Below are 20,395 nucleotides of genomic sequence, written 5' to 3'. Positions count from 1 at the left end.
GAGCTGCAATGAAGAAATATGGGCTTAGGCAACTCGTTGAATCATGCTAGACCTGTTTCCCTAGATCTGTAAATACATAGTTTGCAGGTGCTTACCCACCTTGAGATAATGTTAGAGGATCCATACATGCTTAAGTCTCACTTAATGTTTCATATATTTTAATATTTAATAAACTGATTTTTTAAAAAAACCCTCAAACTCAATGTTATATACCAACTTTGAACACACTAGAAAATTGCAGCTTCTCAAGGGGGAGTGAGGGTGGGGGAGGAATGGATTGGGAGTTTGGGATTAGCAGATGCAAACTATTATATATAGGAAGGATAAACAACAAGGTCCTACTGTACAACACAGGGAACTCTATTCAATATCCAGTGATAAACCATAATGGAAAAGAATATGTACATATATGTATAACTGAATCACTTTGCTGTACAGCAGAAATTAATACAACATTATAAGTCAACTGTACTTCAATAAAATAAATTTAAAAAATAAAAGAAAACAGCAACTTTTCAATTTGTAATCTGGGTTACTCCATTCATGTGCAGAATGTCATTCAGTATGAATTTTCCACTGAAATTTTAAGGCATGCTTTTTAGGAGTAATTGTTACCACTTACAATTACCTATCTGAGGAAATGTAGATTTTCTCTATCCTTTGGAACCAAAACAGAACTGAAAATTAATAAGATATTGAAGCTGATATGTGACTTTTTCTTTCAAAAATTCTAAATTTGTCTTCACTAAAATAACTCCTTTGTTGTCATTGATTAACTTTATATCTAGATATTACATAGTTTAATTTTTTTAAGAGTTTAGTCACCCTTTGTTTCTTTTTTAAAAAACTATTTTATATTGGAGTATAGTTGATTAACAATGTTGTGTTAGTTTTGGGTGTACAGCAAAGTGATACAGTTATAAATATACAAGTATCTATTCTTTTTCAAATTCTTTTCCCATTTAGGTTGTTACATAATATTGAGTAGTATTCCCTGTGCCCTACAGTAGGTCCTTGTTGGTTATCCATTTTAAATATAGCTGTGTGTACTACATATAATAGTTTAATTTATAAAAATAAATGTTTACTGATTTTAAAAGTCTAGTTTTTATTGAGGCTGTATATTGGCATCCTGAATAAAATTTCTGTTGGAGAAAGGGATTTTAGTGCTACAAATTATTAAATTTTTTTTTTAGATCACATTTTAGAAGATGTTAGTAATCCCTACAAATTCTAATAGTCTATGATTCTTTAACAATAACTTGTCTTCAATTTTTTGTCACATTCAGTCAGCAACAAAGGTGAAAATGGTAGACATATTAACACAAAAACCTGCCTAATGCCAGCAACCACTGTGGAGAGCAGGACAGGTGAGCCGGGGCAGAAGTGATTCTAGCCAGTGTCCGAACATCCAGGATGTAGTCGCATTTATGAGTCTCTACACCTCATACTTCCTTGCGAGTTCAAACTGACCAGTCCCTTGGATTGTTGTAAGAATTACACAGGTTTATTCCTCTTCCATGGATTGAGAGCTGAACGTTGGGCAAACCCTTTGTTATAGAGCACACTAATATGAAGTGTCTCGTTAATTCCGTTTTTAAATCCTACTATATCGTAGGTGCTTAAAGTATATTCCCCTGTGTAATAAATATGCAACTTAAAATCCCTCCTTTATCCCCTGGAATCATTCATAAGCAAATATTAGTGTGTGCTAACAAGCTCCTTTAATTGGAGGACCAAAGGCAGGTTTCTCTTCAGCCCTGGCTTAAGGTGCTCCTAAACTCTCCTTTCATGATTTAGCAGCTTTGGTTTTATCACCGTAGGTAATTGCCTTTCTTCTGTCTAGGAGTTTTCAGTTTAGAATTAAGAGCACTGACTTTGAAGTCAGACGAATCTTGCCTTTGGATCTTAGCTCTAACATTTAAAACAGGAATAAACTCTCTGAAACTCATTTTCCGTATTTGTTCAATGGGATCATTAAAAACATGTACTTCATAGAGCTGTTTTGAATATTAAATGAGATAATACACATACAACCTCTGGGACAAAACATTACATAAGGTTGGCTTTGGCTATATTTTATGACCACGGTTGTGATCATCATATAGTCATCAGAGGTGGTCGGTGGCTTGAAAGCATTGTCTGGGATCATCCGTTTCCTTGCATTTGAAAAGCACTGTCTCTTCACCTGTTTTATCATCTTCCAGGATGCTGGTTCTCGTTTTTCACATAGAAGTGTTCTCTGCAAGCAGTGAGAGAAGTCCACCCCTACACACAAATACTTTTCAAGTCTCTGCTGCGTCGCATTTCCTAATGTCCCATTGGCCAAAGCAAATCACATGGCCAAGCCCAGAGACAAGCAGAGGAAATGGACTCCACCTCTTCATGTTGGGGGGCTGCCACATATCGGGCCGTTTTTCCTTTTAGTCTACCACAAATAGTAAGCAGTAAATAGATTCTCGTCATCTTGAGAAAAAACAATCTTCTTTATGTTGATAATAAAGCTGTGCTTACATAAGCACTTAATCATTTCTAAGCCTTAGGAGGTGACTTTGATAGGTATTCTTTTTTCCATTTACAGGTGAAAAAAACTGACATTCGGAGAGTTTAAATGGCCATGCCTGACTTTACATAAGTCAGCTTGGACAAGATTTTGAAGTCTTCTGATTGAAATAATGGTTCTTCCTAGAGTATTGGACTTAGCTTATTAAAATTACTCCCTTTTAACATTTGTGACAATTTGGTACCATTACTTTGTTTTTCATTGTGACCCAGTGGTCATTAGTTTCCCAGTGAGCTTGACCCCTGTGCTCAATTCTCAAGACATAAGAATAATCCATTTACAAAATAGAAGATAAGCTTCTTATAACTTTGTAATCTAATTCTAGCCTCAGTTGTTGTTTTGTCCTTTTGAAAGCATCGTAACCCATCTCCTTCAATGAGCCGTATTGTAAGAGGTTGGACTGCTTATGAAGGGGTTAAATGTGTTCTTATGGTCATAATAAGTGCCTCCCTTTCAGTTTCACTGAGTAACTTGTGGCCATCATTGCACTAGTCTTGAAATCTGGATAAACAGTAGTCCTGAAGGCCTGATAAATTTCACGCTCACTTACAAGGTCATATTAGATCAAGATCAAGGTTATATATTAGAGCTACGTAACCATGATCCACAGTGGTTCCATAACTGTGTTTGGAATTTAAACAATTTAAACCTAAAACTCAAGTTACTTACATTCCTGCCCTCTCCTACCTTTGTTATTTATTTATTGGTTGAGAAGATTAATAATAATGTTTATTTTGTATTATATTTTATAACTTTCACACACTTCATTTAATTTTCACAGAAGATTGGGACATATAATAATACTGATACTATTATAGAATCTGTATCTCCTTATAGATGAGAAAAATTAGGCTCCAAAAGGTAGGTTACTTTCCTGAGATCATGCAGCCAGAAAGGAGTGGAGCTCAAGCCGAACATGCACCCCACCTGCCACCCCTCATTTTCCTGACTTAATGCATATGCTTTCTTCATTACCATGTTGCCTCAGTTTACCTTTGCAAAGCCATGGTGAACCTGCTGACTTCATTCTGGTCTCCAGTACTATTTATTTTGGATTTAATTATATACTGAATCACACTGTTATTTAACTGTTTCATAAGTTCTTGTTTCCTGAATGATATGGTGAGCTTTTTTAGGCACTTTTTCCTCCTCTCTTTCTCCCGCATCAGCCACCATCCCGTTGAGAACCTGAGGCAGGCAGCAAATACTTGTAGAACCAGCCCCGCTTCTCACTAAGAATGACCCAAGCTGAGTCTGTCCGGCTGCCGCTGGAAAATGACGGGTGTTTTACTGTCTCATGTGCTTGCCTCTTTAATCGAAAGCAGATGCCAGACTGCCCCAGAAACCCTCAGGTTTGTTTTCTCCCCTTTTATCTAGGCTTCCCTAAAGTACATCTGCTCACATCCTATATTCATCCACGATTATCAGGCCCCGCGTGGTGGGTTTAAAATAGCTAATATGCACAATCGTCAGACATTTGGAGGCCTGCTGCAGGACCCTGCCACAAGTTGAAGGACTGTGAAGGTCAGTCTCTCCTTAGGCCTGCAGTTGAAGGCGTAGGCAGTTTCTGATAGCCGCAGGGAAGATTTCTTTGGTCAGCATGTGCCATCCCCTCGCCCCCATCCCAGCCCCTCACTGCTCTACTCCCCTCCTTTGTTAAGGCCACGTGCTTCCTCTTAGTTCAGCATCCCAAGCATACATTCTATTTTGAGACTACCTAGTCTTTGACTTAGTTAAGCCACGTCATACGTAACATACTCCGTTCTCCTAGGTTTGCAAACCTCCATTGCTTTTTACTAAAACTTATTTTTGTGTGGTCAGCAAATGTCAGCATTTCACCACTCTCCTCCTCTTATTTTTACCAGTTCCTTTCAAGCTGTAAGGAATGCTGCTGTAAGTGGTTGGAACTTTTGTAGGTATTCATTCTTTTATTCATATTTATTCACAGGCATTTTGCTTGATGCTAGGATGTTATTTATAAAGAGCAAAAGCAGGCAGGATCCCTGTGTTGATAGTTTTTATGGATTGACAGGGAAGAGAGGCTTCAATCAAATGTTTAGATAGATAAATGTGGATTGCCGTTCTGGTAGGTGCTACAAAGGAAGAGACACGTGACGAGCCCTGGGGCTAGAACCACAGGCAGGCAGATCAGAGAACTTTGCTGGGGAAGGGATCCTGGAACTGAGATCTGAAGGCAGAAGGGAGCTTGCAATCCATGGAGAAGGGAGTCAAGTAAAAGGGCAATTATGACACAGTATGACCCATACCTCTGTTCTAGTACCAACAAATGTGTGTGCAGGTTTGGGGGTGGACAAGATATAGTGGGGAGACTTGACATTACCCGAGAGAATTAGGGAAAACATCCCTCAAGAGTGTCCATTAAACTCGGTCAGGAAGGATGAGTAGAAATTATGTGAAGAAGAGGAAGGGGAAAGAAGGCATTCATGGGAGACCACAGAAGGGCCCAGCAACGTAGAGACCAAGTAGCTGGAGGAGGTGAGGGTACAGACAGGGACACACCGTGAATGGTCTTTCAGGTAATGGCCACGTAACATCTTACACTCAGAGATTCTTACTGCTGCATCTAAAACAGTTTTCCTGGGCTAGAAATATTTTCCACCAACCTCAAGAATAAAATACTATGTAAAAGTCCAATTGATGTGTACACTTCAAAGTAAAATTATGAGGGACTTCCTTGGTGGTCCAGTGGTTAAGACTCCACACTTCCAGTGCAGGGGGCCCGGGTTCAATCCCTAATCAGGGAACTAGATCCTGTGTGCCACAACTAAGGCCCAGCGCAGCCAAATAAATAAATAAATATTTTTAAAAAAAATTATGGGAGGACACACACACTCTTCACCAGTGATGTCAGGTTCTCTTAAAAAGGCCCAAGTTAGTGGACTCCAAATTGAAACTGGGAATGAGTGAAATCTGAATTAGGAAACTTACTCTGTAGGAGGGTTCTTTCTTTTCACATTCGTGGCACTACCACATGTCCCCTTTCTTTTCATGTGTACTTTCCTGAAGGTGAGATGGGTACTCCTGCTTTGTGAATATCCTCAGATGGAGGGAACTTACCCTTGCTCCCTTTCCCATCTGACTTTCATCATCTTCCATCAGGGACTTCAATAAAAGGAGACTTCAAAGAAAATGAACCTAACAAATTTTAAATTGAAGAGCCTGTATTTTTTTTCTTTTCACTTTTCTTAATCTTTCCTATACCAGGTATGATCAGTGATAGGTACTTGATGGACATAGTACCCAGAGGCCTAGAGTGAGTTTTATCTTAATAGCTTGTCTACCTTAATCTCTTCCAGGTGAAAGGATGAGGAATTTTTTTTTTTCCTAGCAGGTTGCCTGCTATATTGGTTTGCTGTACAAACAGAAGACCCCCTTGGACTGCCAATGTGTTATCTTGTAAATTTTTTCTTTGTAGTCAAGGAAGAAACTCAAGTTATATGGTAATTATGCTTGTTTGTTACCACAGAAGAAAAAACTTAAGAAAGAAATTATTGCATAGTTGATATAGATGGTGATGAAAAACAGAATCCTACTAAAGACACTGGATTTTCATGACAATATTTATTGTTCTAATATAGGATGAAGAGGAAGAAATCAAACAAGAAATTAACATGTTGAAGAAATATTCTCATCACCGGAATATTGCTACATACTATGGTGCTTTTATCAAAAAGAACCCACCAGGCATGGATGACCAACTCTGGGTATGTAGTGCTGCCCAAATTTGCTTTTCTTACATAGAAAACACCCAGGACTGAATAGTGCATTTCTCTATCCTCATTACTAAGTTCAGTTGTTCTTCGAAATCCTTTACTCCATGATATCTATAAATTGTGTTTTCGACGTTTTCTCCCATTTCCTTGAATAACTCTCTATCTTCTATCCCTTAATGTGGACCGTCCCTAAAGCTAGTTGTTAGGTTCTCTGTTTTTTTTCCCACTAATGACTACCTTTATTGAGTTTTTATTATATTTTAGGTACCATGCTGTTTGCTTTTTATGAATCTTATCATTTATTCCAGCTCTTTGAGGTAGACATTATTATTATCTTCATTTTTTTGGATGACAAAACTAAGGTTTACAGAGAAGTAAACTCATGTCCTGTATTTTGGTTTAAACGTCTTTGCTGCAGGCAGTTTCACCACACAACTAATTGGACATAGACAATTTTGCTGTAAAAGATAAAATAATGAATATAAAATAAAGGACAAAAGGAAACATGAAAAGCTAATAACAATTTTTAAAAGATTTTACTGTGAAAAATGAAAATTCAAAAAATATTTGAATACGTTTAAAATGTGTGTAGATCTATGGTTATAGTTGTATTCAGGTATATTTTAGAAAAAACTGGTATTGAATTCAGGTATATTTTAAAGACTTTTTTGATGTCCGTCATTAAAGATTCAGGATCTAATATTGAATGTAAGTTCTTTACAATATAAAAAATACAAAAAATGCAATAATCAAAGTAAAAAATGCAAATAGCTAATTTAAGAAATATATGATGAGAAGGAATTTAGTAGCCTTTGGAGATGAAGAGTTTTTATAAATCAATAAGAAAATACGTGAAATGATTAATAGAAAGATTGAGTTAAGACAAGGCAGCAATTAACAAAGTAATAAATATCAATTACCAATAAAGATGTTTTTACAGTGTAATCTTACTGACAATATAAATGCAAAAGAAAACAAGAATTAGATACCACTTCTTATCCAGGAGATTGGCAAAGATTTTTTTTAATGATATACTCAGAATGGACATTCACGCCCCCTGCTTGTAGAAATGAATGTTGGTACAACTTTACACAAGGACAGTTGGAACACACACACGCACACAGACACAGAGATAACTATATCTGTATCTATATCTATATTTAATCTCCCAAAGAAAATGCCTTACTTTTGACCCAGTATTTTCACACACAGGAATGTATCCTAAATGAATATTTGGGTAACTACATAAATATATATGTAGATGCTAACTAATAGGGAATCACTTAAGTAAATCCATTAAGGGACAATATTCAGCCAGTTAAAATGATGTAGATCTATGTTTACAAATGGATGAACATGAACAATTATAGTAAGGGTTCTTAAAAGCTTTTTTAGAGGCTATGATTAGATATAGTACATTTTCATTTTTGTCAATAAAAGAAAGAAAAAGGAAAAAATATATATACATATATTAACATGACGGGGATGTCTAGAATAATGTACGCCAATAATGTTGAAGATATTTGTTTCTGGGCAGTAATTTCAGTAATTTAATTTTGGAAACTTTTTTTCATGTCTTTTTTAATTGCTTCTCATTGGACTATCTTTGCTCCTCATATAGACAGGCTCTGAGGATAAGGAATGTGTCTTTTGCATCTCAGTGTCTTCCTCAACTCTAGGAAGGGGCTGGGCATGTGATGCTGACAAAATAGTTGTTTTGTGAATGAAAGTGATATTATTGGTACAAACTTGGTTGCTATTATTATTAGTAGTAGTAGTACTACTACTACTCTTATTATTGGTTCAAACCAATAATTGCTACAGGTACTTGTGAGAGTTCAGTTTCCCTGTGGCCTGCATGTTCAGCAGGATATGATGAGATGGCACAAGTTTAAATATCTCTGTGTTCCCAAAGGACTTTTATACTGCCAGGAATCTAGCATTTTAGCAATGACCCCTGCCTTGCTTCAAGCTGCAGCAGATGACAAGAGGAGAATGATAGCTATTTTGATACTGTCTGCAGAAGCATTTTTTGGTTTGGTCAGAGCTATGGCTCCAGATTAAAAGAAAGCATTAATACAGCTTTGGAATCACCTCTGGCTTATCACCTGAGGTAGTACAACTATTTCCAGATGAGTCACACGTAACTATTAATATCACTCCTTTTGTGAGATGGGCCAGACAGGATAGTTTTCTTATTAGGCTGAACTATTAAAATTTGGGTATATATATTACAAATCATTGGTTGAGGAAGGAGAGGAGTGGTCAAGCAGGGCTTGACTTGTTTTCACCTTTTTCCTAATGCTGAGATTTTTTTAAGCTGGAAGGAAAATTAGTTGTCATTTATTTTACTGGATCCCAGTGAAGCTAATTGTCTTTCTCAGAGCCTCCGAGCTCATTAATGGATGGACACAGGACAAGAATGCAGATGTCTTGAAATGTGACAGTTTAGCTTGGCCTGAAGTTCTGTGAAAGGCACTGGAAGTTTTGGGGTTTTTTAATTTTTTTTTTTCTTAATGAGCAAAATCTGCAGTCCGTTTTCAGACTGGCACTGGAAGAAAGAAGGAAGCCTGTTTGCATCTGCACGGCACAAACAGGAGGTTTTATGCTCTGGAAACAAGCCACTGCCCACCATTTCGCACCCTGGCCAGTTGCTCTTCCCATGGAGATGGCTGTGGTTGCTGGGAGCTAGGAGCCTGCATGAGTATGTGTTCATTTATTCATCCATTCATTCATTCATCCAACAAATACATATCAAGCACTTGCTAGACGCAAGGCACTCTTACGGACACTTATGATATATCAATGAACAAAAGTGATAAAAGCCCCTACTTGCATGCAGCTTACATTCTTGCTACAGACCACAAACAATAAACATAATAAGTCAGAAAGCTACTCAGCATGCTGGAAGAGGATAAATGCCTGGAAGAGCAGGGAAAGACTAATGAGGATTGCAGGTAGGTGCTGCAGTGGCCAGGGGAAGCCCCATTGTAGATAACTCGAGGAAGGGCATTCCAGGCCCGGTCTTTTCCAGGAATAACAATGAGGCCAGTGTGACTGGAAGATGTGCGAAATGAGACCTGGGGCCAGATCAGGCAGGGCCTTACAGGACATTGGCAGGATGTCAGCTTTTACTCTGAGTGAGCTGGGGGCCACTGGAGGGTTTTGAAGATGAAGGGATGGAATCTGACCCATAGAGTGAAGGGGTTCCTCTGGTTGCTGGGTTGAGACTAGACCAGATGGGGGCCAGAGGAGGAGCAGGAAGGCCAATGAGGAGACTTTTTCAGCAAGCTGATCCCCTTCCTGAAGTTCACAAAAGGGCGTCTACAAGTAGTGATCACTTCCAAACCTGCGCCATGTGGGGAGGAGCTCTGCCTTCACATTCCATTTTCCCCACCTGCAATCAAACGCTGGTGGCAAAATGCAGCAATTATATGCCCCACATTCTGCTTGGTAGACAGAGAGCCTCCCTTTTGTCAGATTTGTGCCCATGCAGAGGGCTCTTCTGACTGTCCCCACTAGAAATGGTCCATTAGCTTCTATGTCACTGGGGATAAAAATACAAAGCTATGAAATGCCTCATGGGTACAAGAGTATCATTTCTTTTTCTAGTTGTTCTTCTTCTATTTGATGGCAAACTAAGGAGGAACTTAGAAAATTAAAGGCAGAACAGAAACATAGTAGTTGGTAAATTAACACCAGATCACAATATTGATGGGAACTTGGTTATAGAATATAATAGTGTGTACTTGTTCCAAGGCCTCTGACTCACTAAATTTGGGCCATTCTGTGTTAATAACAATGGCAAGTAATATTTATCACCTACTTACCATGTGCCAAGTACTGTATTTGTTTGCATTGTCATATTATTTCATTAGATCTTCACAACCCCTCTACAAATTAGATATTCTCATTATCCCCACTTTACAGATGAGGAAATTAGCCTCAGAGCAGTTAAGAAGTTTGCTTAAGGATTCACAACTAGTGAGTGATGAAGCCAGTCTATTAGCTAACCCCAAGCTGCCTCATGCTAGAATCAAGCCCCTGAACCCTACATTCTTCTCCTTTTTGTTGTGAAAAATAGTTCCAATAGTTGTGAAAAATAGTTTCAGAGGTTGGTGTTCCAAATAGGACTGAAGCTTTGCGGTTACACAAATTTATTTTGAGTTCACCGTTCATCTTCATTTGTCAGTTTCCCCAGCTTTCAAAGAGGACAGCAAGACCTGCTAGCTGCTAGGAAGACAGCATTTCTTACGTCTAAGAAATATACTTTGAAAAGTACATTAAACCTTTTGGGAGTGTTTTAGCAAATAATTGCAAAGGTCACAGATAGTTGACTCTTTGGGCTAATGGCATTCTGTTAGGATTACATTTATATAAAAATATTATTATGGATTATATAGAGACAGAGCCTGTAGCAACCAAGGGCAGCGCTCTCTAACATTTATTCCCAGTTTTCAGGTGACAGGAACTATTCCCCAGGTATTTCTTTTGCTGTGGCTGGAGGACAGAGGTTTGCACATAGGCCACCAACCAATATATGTGCTGTTTCAGGTGTCTGATTGAATTATAATCTGTGTGAATTCTATCAGTCTTGTCATAGAGATAAACTGTTGTTTCGTACCAGCTCTTTGTGGAAATACAACTACTTCTGATAATGGCCAAGTAATTCTCCCTTATCAACTGCTCAGGGCCTGATCCGGAAATCAAAAAAGGGAGCTCTTTCAATAAAGATTCCGATCTCTCAGAAACAAGGCGAACCCTGACACACAACATGGCCATCTCATTCTGCTGCATCTCAGCAAAGAGAAGCTCTCCACTTTGCTGCGTGCCATTCAGACACTGGGCGTGAGAAGGCCTGTCTATTAAATGGGTTAACTACCTAAAGTTAGTAAGCGAAATCACACATATTTTGCTACCTTTTTTTGATACCACCGCAACAATCACGGGGCTAGACTATCTCATAAAAGGAAAAACATTTCTGATTAGCTTCCAAAATGTAGGTTGGTCAAGTGACATAGCAGATGATTATACTGAGATGACTCAATAAGCCATTTATTAGACTGTATCCTTGAAGACTTGCAGAGCTAAGCGTTAGGAAATTATATTGCGTGCATTTAGGGGAAACATGCTAGCAGCTGGCTGAGACCTGGCCTGGCGTCCGGAGACCTGGAGTCTCACCTTGACCAGAGGCAGCATCACTGTCATTGGTTTCTTTCTTATAAAAACGATAACTTTGGACGAGGTCTGAGTTTTCAAACTGGCGACCCGGAGACTAATTGCTGCCCAGGTAAATGGGTTTAGTTTGGCCCACAGAAGGTGGTGGTGCTTTAATGATGCCAACGTTAGAAAAAAAAATACAGCAGTTCCACACAAAAGTCTGGATTCCTTGAAAGGTTTTGAAAAATCAGATGATCTGGAACTCTTGGGCCTGAAGTGCTGAATATCAGCAGCACGTTAGAGCAGTAGCTCGGCTGTCTAGAGGGCACGCGCCCACTCCGATTGCACAAGAGCCCAGTCACTGCCTGCTGTCTTCCATGCACGCTCCACTTCATGCACTGACATTGCTTTTCCACGCCCCATGTAAGACCATCTGGGAATGAGATACTGGGATGAACCAAGATGTCTTTCAATCACCAATGGGGGATCCTTTCTAGAATCTGCAGTGATGTTGGCCACAGCCCCCGAAATCCAAGTTTCTTATAGTTTGGATTTACATTGCTGTAGCATCTTGGTTTGGCAAAAAGCATGCTTACTAACATTTTTGGTTGTCTTAAGATTGAAATGTAAAGTGCTGCAGATAGTACCATTAAAAATCCAACCACCTGTAGCTGAGTCTCCTGAACAGTTCATTGAAATTTACTCTTTTCTTAGTTCTCTGCATCAGAAATGAGGCTTTCATAGGGGAGAGGGGGTTAATTAGTGTTTGATGATTTTATTACTAGAGAATTCTCTTCCTTCATATATACAGCCTAGGTCACTTGTCTGGAGAAGTGATTGAATCTTATTATTTGTGAGTAGAAATTTGTAAAGGCTGAATTTGGTAAATATAGAAGCGTGCCTGAAATAGTAGGAGGAGGGATTGTAAACAGTCTCCCAGTCTTGGAGCTGCCCCATTGCATGACCCGTAGAGACAGAATGTAAGTTGCTTACATACAAACACAGAGCTAAAGCTGCACCTGATTTAATACTTTGCAACTGGGCTTGAGTTCAGCTTTAATGGAGTCATTTTTATGAATTAACGGGTGATTCTGTGACAAGAATGTGAAAATGATGTCTTCTTTTATCCCAATGAATTTCATTTGAACTGTGCTTAAACTGCTTTTCACCTTAGCAAAAGGAAGACTTTATATATGCTTACAGTTACTCTGCTAGTGGTCTATACAACCCTCTGTTTCCTATTCTAGATTAATTTTGAGCTGAAGTCAATATTCCTGTTTGTGTTGCACTTCTCAAAATTCTCAACTACCAAGTTTCTTAGTCCTAAGTCCTCTAAAGCCAGTGTTGCTTTTACTTTTCCTATTTTTAACTTTTCTGAAAACTTGCTCCCCTATCCCCATCCCAAATTCTTCTAAAACTAGCCTTTAAGGTTAGTTTCTATGATTGAGTCCATGACTCAAGTGGGCATGTGGTGATTTACCCCTAACAGGAAATACCCTCCAGAAGATCTTGCATGCATACTGAGAAATTTGAGTACCAGGTACCAAATCCAAGATGCAGCTAACTTCTCTTTCTTTGAATGCTGTCATGCTGATTCTCAGATGGCTCTCTCCTTAGACATGGGCGACTACTGAGCGTTTCTAGCTGTCCTTTGAGCAGGCTTCTTGTTGCTAAAAATACCAGCTGGCTTAGTAGATTCAAACTGTGATTGTCATTCTCAACATATAAAGTGGTTCATATCCAGAAACTTTATTGACAAAACCTGAGACTTCACATCCTTGGGGCTCATCTTTTTATGTTTGGAAGACTTAGAATTTGTAGTTATAAGCATTCTGTTTTCAAGTCCAAGAATATAATTCAGAAGCCAAAGGAGTTTTTGTTTCCCCAAATACATGCTAGTTTAAAAATGAATGCAAGGGACTTCCCCAGGGGCGCAGTGGTTAAGAATCCGCCTGCCAATGCAGGGGACACGGGTTCGATCCTTGGTCTGGGGAGATCCCACATGCCGTGGAGCAACTAAGCCTGTGCGCTACAACTACTGAGCCTGCACTTTAGAGCCCGCGAGCCACAACTACTGAGCCCGTGTGCCACAACTACTGAAACCCGCGCACCTAGAGCCCGTGCTCTGCAATAAGAGAAGCCACTGCAATGAGAAGCCCGCACACGGCAAGGAAGAGTAGCCCCTGCTCAAAGCAACTAGAGAAAGCCCGCATGCAGCAACGAAGACCTAACGCAGCCAAAAATAAATAAATAAAAATAAACAAATAAATAAAATTTTTAAAAATTAATAAAAATGAATGCAAAAGCCAGTATAGGTTGCTTTTCCAAATTTGAAATTCCCCACAGTTTTGCTTTACCTTTACATCAGTTAACTGAAATGATAAATGTATACCCACCAATTTTTGTACTTCCATACACACATTTTATATTGTGCAACTTAAACTACCTTTGGCAAATGAAGCAGCATTCTGTAACAAAGTACTGAGTTTGGGTTTTGTTAACACCTTCATAAATCATGCAGATGGGATCTTTGGCTATTCCCAGCTACACATGATAAAAATATCCTGTGCCTTGCTGATGTTTCTGGACCTTCAAGGTCAATAGGCTGATCCTCTGCAGACTTGTGAATTCTTGGAAGTTTATCTTTCCTCTCCTTTTCTTAGACTGCCCCTGCAATTGCTTGGTGCAGAATTCTTTCATCTTAGGTTGACCTTCATCCTCCCGCTCCCTCCTCTTCCTCACCCCTGTTTCCCACCCCTCCTTTTACTACAAAAGAGAAGGAATCTGTTAGTAGTCATTTTTCTTGTGGGTGACTGACTAGTGACATTTGGGGGGAATATGTTCTTGTCAAGATATTCTAGGCTAGTCCTGCAGTCTTAAAATAACTTAAAGCTTTGTTTCTTGTTATAGGAACTTAAAACCAATTAACTAGCAAGTGAGTGAATACTATAGGGACCCCAGAAATCATCCTAAGCCTCTTAGGCTGACTCTGCGAATAAACCTTTTTAAATTCTTTCAGAGGTGACTCGGGTTGGAAAAAAGCAAGTTAGAAGTGACCACATCTGCTGATTCCAAACCCATGCCCCTCCCGGTTAGGGGACGACCTCAGGGAAGACTCACATAGTGCTTCTGGGACTGCTTCTGGGATCAGCTGAGGCCAAAGACTCTTTTCTTTTCTTTTTTTTTTAAATTAATTTTTATTGGAGTATAGTTGCTTTACAATGTTGTGTTGGTTTCTATTGTGCAGCAAAGTGAATCACCTATACATAAACATAGATCCCCTCTTTTTTTTGGATTTCCTTCCCATTTAGGTCACCACAGAGCACTGAGTAGAGTTCCCTGTGCTATACAGTAGGTTCTCATTAGTTATCTCTTTTATACGTAGTAGTGTATATATGTCAATCCCAATTTCCCAAAGACCCTTTTCTTAAATACCGTCCTGAAGGAGGGGGAAAGCACAGGAGGGCATAATAAGTACCTCCTTACCCCACAACCTCTAAGAGAGAGTATCCTGCTCATCAGACAAAAGTATGTGATAAACAACCATGCAAATTGTGAAATATGTTAGAACTCTTTGTTTTAAAAAATTAACCATTTTAATTTGCATTGAAACAACTACCCACATTCAGCAATCCAGGCAACCTTTTCCCTAACAGTTGGATTGCACTACACACTGTGCTGCTTTTTAAATATTTCCACCTTGACAAGGTTCCAGGTCCAGCCCAGGCCCAGCCCCCATCGTGCCTGAGCGCAGTTCTGTCCTCACTTTAACTTAACCTTCTTCCTTTCTTCCCAAGTGACATGCATGTGTATTTTCATTTTTCTGACCCAGTTATGTAGGTGATATTGAATGAGGATTTCAAATATAAGATTCTCTTTAAACCTCTTACACCGTCTTCCAACCCTCCAAATAAAAAGATCCAGTGTTTTAGGATGCACTGCTGTGTCTTCTTGCTGTATGATACAAGCTTGAAAAAAAGACATGTGTCCTTGGTACTCTTTCATTAACAGAAGTTTTAGAAACACATGTGCACCGTGCCCTTTATAGGTGCTCTTTCAGCCATCTCCTCACCATCCAAGTGAAGCAGACCTTGGGGAGCTATTAATGCTATCTTCCAAGTTGGAAACTTTTTTTAATAAATGCAAACAGACCAAAGAATGGATAAGTAATAGAGTTTGAGATTTCTGGCTACCAGAAGCTTTCCATTCTGTAAAACACAATGTTCACATCACACATATAAGGCTGATGCTTTTATTTTGTTTTAATAGTGATGGTGGCGGGGTGCTGAGCCCAGCGGAGCTAGGGAACATGCCCAAGGTCATACAGCTAGTGCTTGAGAAAGCATGATGCTTTCAACCCTGCTCTAGTTACTTAATGAGTATATATACCATGGATAAGGCTGCAGACCATAACTAAGCTTCATTTCCAAATAAATAAAGAAAAGGGAATTGAGGAGAAGGAGAATTAATGAAACAATAAGTGCAAATCACTCAGCCCTGTGCCTGGCACATGGTAACTTCTCAGTAAATGTTAGCAAGCATTGTTGCCCCAGTGTCAACTCTTTGAGGACTTTCTTTCAGGAAGAATATTAATGATGCATTATTTCTTGCTTGTGAGATGTGAAGTTATTGACTTATCACTGCTGGGCTTGGCATGTTGAGCCCTGTTTCTGTTTATTAATGTGATGAGGTTACTTGTGGTGAGGGAGTGTCCCCGCTGTGTGGTGGCAGTAATTATCAGTGTTGCTGTGAGGCTGCAGGAACCGATTGCTAGCAAAGGCTGGTTTCTTTCTTTCTTTTTCTTTAAAAAAAATCCCATTACATAATTTAACAATCATTTTGTTCCATAGTGAGATGAAAAGAACTTAGCAGCCTTCAGCTGGAGCTGAATGGAGAAGCAAATTATAGAAACCACTGACATTAGTGCCTGGCTAGAGCAGGATTGTTTCCTACTGAATTTCTGAAAGTATTTTGTCCAATCTAATTTTGAAAGACTGGAGTCACTGGGCTTCCACTGCTTTCCTTGCGAACTATAATTATGTGGTTAATAGAGCTCAATGGTGGGACATTTTCCCCAGCTGATACAGGTGCAATGGATGCACTTGTAGGAGGTCTGGTTGCTGTGTTTTTCAAGATAGGATTTGGAGAAGGGGCACAAACATGTTTTGCTCACTTGAGAAAATGTTCTTTTCTTTCTACCCAAAGATGTTTCTTTGGTCCATCCTGCTGCTGTTAAACCACAATTTACATAACTGAGATTTTCTTTAACTTTGTATTTATAGAGAATCCCCAAAATACACAAAAGTAGACAGAACAGTATAATGTGCCCAAAACTAGCCCCAACAGTCATCAAACCAGTAGTCAATCCTGCCCCATCTACACAGCCATCTACTTCCTCCCTTCTATTATTTTGAAACAAATCTCATCATCTTTAAAAAAAAAAATTCTGGTAAAATACACATAGCTTGAAATTTACCATTTTAATAATTTTAAAGTGTATAATTCAGTGGGATTAAGTACACAATGTTGTGCAAACATCACCTCTGTCTAGTTCTAGAACTTTTTCATCACCCCAAAAGGAAACTCTGTACCCATTAAGCTGGAACTCCCATTCTTCCCTCCACCTAGTGCCTGGAAGCCACTAATCTGCTTTCTGTCTCTGTGTATTTGCCTATTCTGGATATTTCATATAAATGGATTCATACAATATTTAGCTTTTTTCCTCTGGCTTATTTCAGTTAGCATAATGTTTTCAAGATTCATCCAATGTTGTATCATGCATCAGTACTTCATTCCTTTTCGCAGCTGATAATACTCTATTGTATGGCTATACCACATTTTATTTATTCATCTGATGGTGGACAGTTTAATTCCACCTTTTGTCTATTGTGAACAGTGCTGCTTTGAACATTCATATGCAAGTTTTTGTCTGAACACCTGTTTTCAATTTTGGGGGGTATATACCTAGAAGTGGAATTGCTAGGTCATGTGGTATTTCTATGTTTTAACTTATTGAGGAACCATCAAACAGTTTGTCTCAGTTTACATTCCCTCCAGCAATGTAGGACGGTTCCAATTTCTCCACATTTTGCCAGCATATTATTTTCTGCTTTTCTTTTTTTTTAAATTACAGTCATCCTAGAAGGTGTGGAGTGGTATCTCATTCTGCTTTTGACTCACGTTTTCCTAATGACTATTGATGTGGAACATTGTTAGCTATTTGTATATATTTGTATATATTCTTTGGAGAAATGTCTATTCAAGTGTTTTGCCTGTTTTTAAATTGTGTTGTTTATATTTTTGTTGTTGAGTTGTAAGAGTTCTTTTTACAATCTGGATACTAGACCCTTATTAGATATGTGATTTGCACATATTTTTCCCATTCTGTAGGTTTTCATTTCACTCTCTTGATAGTATCCTTCAATTTTTAATGTTGATGAAATCCAATTTATCTCTTTCTTTTGTTGTTTGTGCTTTTGCTGTCTTAGTTAAGAAACCATTGCCAAGTCCAAGGTCATGGAAATTTACCCCATGTTCTCTCCTAAGAGTTTTACAGTTGTAATTCTTATAGTTAGGTCTTTGATCCATTTTGAGATATTTTTTGTATGTGGCGTGAGGTGAGGGTTCAACATCATTCTTTCACATGTGGATATCCAGTTGACCCAGCACTATTTGTAGAAGAAACTATCATCATATCGTTTTATCCATAGTACTCCAGTGTGTTTCTCTAAAATATAGGACGTTTTTGCACATATCCACACTACTATTATCACACTTAAAAACCGTCAACCACATTTCCGTAGTGTCAGCAAATATCTAGACTGTAGATTGTCTCAAAAATTTTAGCAGCATTAAAAAAAAAAAAAATCTGTATCCAGATAAGTTGCATCCATTGCAATTTGTTGGTATATCTTCTTAAATGTTTTAAAATCTACAGATTTCCCCTCCATCTCTCTTTATCCTTCTTGATATATATTTGTTGAAGCAAATGGGCCATTTACCCCATGGAGTTTTTTTTGTTTTTTTTTTTAAATTTATTTTTGGTATATGAACATCTAGTTGCCTATATATTCTTTTTTTTCTTTTTTCCAAATTTATTTATTTATTTATTTATGGCTGTGTTGGGTCTTCGTTTCTGTGCGAGGGCTTTCTCCAGTTGCGGCAAGCGGGGGCCACTCTTCATCGCGGTGCGCGGGCCTCTCATTATCGCGGCCTCTCTTGTTGCGGAGCACAGGCTCCAGACGCGCAGGCTCAGTAGTTGTGGCTCACGGGCCCAGTTGCTCCGCGGCATGTGGTATCTTCCCAGACCAGGGCTCAAACCCGTGTCCCCTGCATTAGCAGGCAGATTCTCAACCACTGTGTCACCAGGGAAACCCCCTGTGGAGTTTTTTATTCTAGGTTTTGTTGATTATATCCCCATGATGTAACATGTTCCTCAGTCCTCTGAATTTCCTGTAAATTGGTAACTGAAAGTAGAGGCTTGATCAGATTTAGTTTTGGGGTTTTGTTTTGTTTAGTTTTTTTGTTTTTGGCAAGACTACTCCTTAGGTGATGTTGTGTTATTCTAATCAAGAAGCAAATCATAACTGGTTATTTCTTTTTTTTTTTTTTTTTTATGTTAGCAGCCATTGATCATCAGTGCCTAAATCCACTAGTTTATTGGAGGCTGTGAAATAATGATATTGTAATTCTATTATGTCTTCTTCACTTATTAGATGGAATATTTGTTTTTTGTGAAGAGAAGTTTTACCTCTTTTATTATTTAATCACTGTGGTAAAACTTGTATAAGAAAGGCAGTGTAAATTCTTCATTCTTTCCCTTTATCTACCAGTCTCAATATAAGAAGTTGGTTCTTCATTTTCTTCAAACAGTGCCAATTATATTCTTTTTAAGGGGTGTCTTTATTAATGCATTTAGTTCAGCATATTTAATGTGTTTCAAGATATTGCAGTTTTTATTCTTACTGATGCTCAAATTATCCCATCTTTGGCCAGTGAGACCTCTTAAAGTTGATTCCTCAGTCCTGTCTAACATGATATTGTGGTCTTTGATAGCTTCCTGGCTCTCATATATGGTAATTTTACAACTCTTACTGGGTTGGAACGAGGTCTGTTGTGGCATTTTCAAATTTCCTTACAAAAGCTCCTGATCAGTCTCCACGGGTACTCTGGAGAAGATTGGAGGGTTTCATTACCCTTTGTAAAATCATAAGAAGATAAATCAGAACAGACATTAGAAACTCATTCAGGAAACTCATTTCATGAGTTTTTATTGTTTCAACCAGACATGCAGAAAAATAAGGGAACATTATTTCTGCCCAAAGATTTTGCAGCCTGGTGGGGTATCTTTTGGGACCTGGTGACATGGTGCTGAGGTTAGGAATGTACATTTGGACAAAGCCAAAACCATCAATGTGATTTCATTATGGCCCTGTTTTAGTTCTGTTTCTAGTGTCAAATCAGAGATTGATTGCTAGTCATTCTAAATTATTGTCATAAAAAGATGACTTTTGTGGCAGACTTTTTGAAGAAGAGGGAGAATGTATGGAAATGGATGTGTTTCTCTAAACCTAGAAAATGAATGTAAAAGCAAATGGATAGCTTTTCCTCCTCTAGTCTCTACTTCTCCATTTAACTAAGGGAGACGTTCATTTTCTGCCTATTTTATAAAGTTGCTGAGTACTGTAATGAGTTTATATTTATAGAGAACTTGGAGCTTTGGGGATGAAAAGTGCTAAATTAGGGCTTATTGTTTATTGAATTTATTTGATATGTCCAGCCTCCTGGGAACCTTTGCTGAAGTTAATTAAAAGCAGATAGTCCTCACTCTGACGGCTTACAGGGCCACTTACAAGCCAATAACATAAACAGTGTGCACTGAATTGTTCTGACTTGGGATTGCCTAGACAACCACAGCTCTTTCAGACAGGGGAATGAT

At 38.5% G+C, this 20,395-nt stretch overlaps 1 protein-coding gene across 11 annotated transcripts in view; it reads left to right on the top strand.

The window, feature by feature from the left end:
• The window catches only part of TNIK (TRAF2 and NCK interacting kinase), a 411,284-nt gene that overhangs the window by 252,816 nt on the left and 138,073 nt on the right, over positions 1-20,395 (top strand). For all 11 annotated transcript variants that reach the window (XM_059920518.1, XM_059920526.1, XM_059920525.1 and 8 more), the window contains one exon: positions 6,163-6,288. In XM_059920518.1, coding sequence (XP_059776501.1) covers positions 6,163-6,288 — 126 coding nt within the window. The remainder of the gene's footprint in view (positions 1-6,162; positions 6,289-20,395) is intronic.

Source organism: Balaenoptera ricei, chromosome 4 (assembly GCF_028023285.1).
Source record: "Balaenoptera ricei isolate mBalRic1 chromosome 4, mBalRic1.hap2, whole genome shotgun sequence".
NCBI classification, from domain to species: domain Eukaryota; kingdom Metazoa; phylum Chordata; class Mammalia; order Artiodactyla; family Balaenopteridae; genus Balaenoptera; species Balaenoptera ricei.
The sequence above is the reverse complement of the archived record's forward strand: the minus strand, read 5'-3'. Positions and strand labels throughout refer to the sequence as shown.